Genomic DNA, 3,217 nt, shown 5'->3' with positions numbered 1-3,217 from the left:
CTCACATCTATAATCCTAGCACGCTGGGAAGCTGAGGTGGGGGATTGCTTCAGGCCAGAGGAGTTCAAGACCAGTCTGAGCAAGAGTGAGATCTTATCTCTACAAAAAGAAAAAAAAAAATTAGCCAAGTGTGTTGGTGGATACCTAACGTCCTAGCTACTTGGGAGGCTGAGGCAGGAGAAGCACTTGAGCCAAGAAGTTGGAGGTTGCTGTGAAATGTTGATGATGCCACGGTACTCCAGCCTGGGGTGAGGGTGGATGGGGTGACCCACTTTAGCCCCAGCGATACAGCAAGACTCTGTCTCCAAAGCACAAAAAAGGATCTTCTTTCATTAAGTTACAATTTTTATGATGCATTCATATGGTCTTATACATAAGATCTGTCTTACAACCAAAAACACTGCAAAAAGCAAAAATCTCCAGCGCTCACAGATGATGTACTCAGTGGATAAATGCCTAATCCAGCTGCTTTCTGTGTAATCTAACAACCTTATCAATTATGTGTACTTTCTAAATGAATAAAAATAATTTTTAGAGAAATTGTAGATAGAATGTACTACTTCTTCAAAGATTGTCTTAATTTTTTAAAAAATCGATAAGCTGACCTTTTAGTAAAGAGAAAGTCTTCGAAAGTATTGGCTAGTTCTGGCCACATACTGTCAAATTTTCCTGAAGAAGCGTGCTGCCGGGCCACAGGCAGCCCGATAGAAAGAACTCTGAGGAGTGAAGACACGGCCAGTCTCCATGTGCTTTCAGAGGGGCAGGAGTACTTCAGACTGAGAGGGACCCTGAGAGTCTGAAAAGGAAGACAGTTTAAGGTGAGTATGAAAACATACACAACTGTACTAAAAAAACCAAAAACAGCATAGGCATTTTCATTCAAAAAAAAAAAAGATATCATTTTCTAGACATACCAATTCTCAGACATGGTCCTCAAATCCTACTGCCTAGAAAGATATACTTTTAAATCCTGTCTCCATCTTATAAATAAGGACCCTGAATAAGTAACAATGTTTTTGAACCTGTTTTTCATCATAAAAAAGTAGGGATATCTCTGAGCAGTTATGTGTAAGACAGGAAACTGACAGTCCTCCAGCTTTTCTCAGCCTGAAGTTACGGAGTTAGAAAATTTTGTCATAGTTCTCTTAACAAAAAAATAATTTGGCTGATGTGGATCTCTCATCCAAAAAAAGGTCAGCGCTAAAAAACTGTACCTCGCCTCTGTTCAGACATGTTCAGATGCACAAACACCACTGCGTTACGGCTGCTGCCTACAGCGCTCAGCGCAGTGCTCCAGGTCCGCAGCTGAGCAGCAACAAGTGCGCACAGCCTGGGTGTGCAGGGGGCTGTGCCACCAGCTGTAAGTGTACTCTGTGATACACACAATGACAGAATCTCCTAACAACACGTTTCTCAGCAGGCGTCCTCGTCACTAAGTGATACAGACTATTTTCCCACCAGCAGTTAGGGAAGGACAGTAAGTACAACGAAAAGTATCATCATTTTGAAGTCTTTCTTATGTTTCATCTCTAAAATTCTTTGAATTTTATATTCTACTCTAATATTTTAATGTACATTGTTTTCCCTTTCCCAAATAGTCCAGTAAAACTGAAAATTGAAGGAGATGATTTGTGTTTGACCATTGAGGGTACAGAGTGCAGCTTCTAAGCTACAGTCAGTGACCATGTACGGGGCCTTATCTTTGTAAAAGACCAACTTTTCAGGTAAGTGGCTTCTATTTATTAAAAGGACAAATTTAGTGGGTCAGAACTGACCCTTTTGGTCATAGCTTTATCTGGCAACTAGAACACCAGACTGACCAAACCCCTCCAGGAACAACCCAGAGCACCATCAATGAACAGTTCTGGCACTAGATTGAAAATTCTGCTTTTACAGAACAATTCTGCCATGAACAAGAAAAAGAGTAGAAAAGACACTTTGATACTTTAAGAACACAAAACCGAATATCATCCCCCTCCACAGCAATTACTGAGCACTCACATCGAGAACCTGGGAACCATGAAGTATTAGCCCAACGTGGGTCTCCTGGAACAGATATGCAGCCTACCCAGAACCTATCAACATTTATCCCCCTCCCGCCCTCCATCTCCATGCAGCCCATGGAGTTTGGAATCAGGGCAAGGAGATGATTAGTTTATTAAGCCAATCAAATCCTCTCCATTTCCCTGGCTACAATCACTCATTTGAGTAGGTATAAGACCAAAGCTGGTCCACCTAAGATTAATTTTAGCAACTTATGCAGCACAGTGTGACAGAAGTTCCCATGTGCCCCCCCCCCCCCGCCCCATCGGACACATAATGCTTTACTGGGCTACAACAGGTGAAGACACACCCAGGACACACATAGCCTGTAGAGAGCAGGACAGAGAGAAGGAAACCTGGTTTTTGCTAAATCACTGGATCAACCAATTTCAAAGCCTTCCTCCTATCTTTGAATTTTCCAATTAAGCACACCAAGAAAATCTCCTTTATTGTTACAGCTAATTGGTGTCTAAATATGTCATTTGCAACAGAAGAATACTAAATAAGGCAGGGGCCATTTTGAGTTTACATTTTCTAAATCATGTTAAAATGACAGTATAATTTACTACTAGCTTTAACATTTTACTGAAATTGAAGAAGTTTAATATTAAGCACAGGTGATCTATTCAATTTACACATTTTTAAAATGTTTAAGCAACTAGCGCAGGGATGGGCCCAGCACAGGCTCAGTAGTGTGTGTGTGCTGAGCTCGGAATCTCAGCTCCCAGTCACAAGGCTCGTCACTTTTAAGAAAGGAAGAGCCTGTCCAAATAACCACAGTATGATGTCATACGTGGCATCACCAAGTGGGAATACACAAAAGGAATCGTTTAACTCCATTAAAAATACAAACTGATTCTTGTCACTCTTAGTGTTCAATCCTGTAGGGTTAAAAAAATAAAGTCTGACCTTATGGAAATTTCTAAGGCCGACGGCTGTCTTCTCAGACTTATTCCAGGTCCCATGACCTCCTTAAACAGAATTTCTCAACATTGCTTAAAAATACACCATGATCTTTTATGGTGCTTTGTTTACTTACAGTGCCTCCCTCTCCCTTTTTTTTTAATTGAGACAGAGTCTCACTTGGTCACCCTTGGTAGAGTGCAGTGGCATCTTAGCTCATAGCAACTCCAAACTGTTGGGCTCAAGTGATTCTCTTGCCTCAGCCTCTGAA

General features: G+C 41.3%; 1 protein-coding gene across 1 annotated transcript in view; it reads right to left on the bottom strand.

Annotated features, from left to right (window-relative positions):
• Nucleotides 1–3,217, bottom strand: part of MON2 (MON2 homolog, regulator of endosome-to-Golgi trafficking) — a 111,401-nt gene that overhangs the window by 22,790 nt on the left and 85,394 nt on the right. The window contains 1 exon segment of the mRNA XM_023518411.1: nt 606–796. Coding sequence (XP_023374179.1) covers nt 606–796 — 191 coding nt within the window.

Source organism: Otolemur garnettii, unplaced genomic scaffold (assembly GCF_000181295.1).
Source record: "Otolemur garnettii isolate 467f Iridium unplaced genomic scaffold, OtoGar3 scaffold00138, whole genome shotgun sequence".
Lineage (NCBI taxonomy): Eukaryota > Metazoa > Chordata > Mammalia > Primates > Galagidae > Otolemur > Otolemur garnettii.
This window is presented reverse-complemented; position numbering and strand designations above follow the sequence as displayed.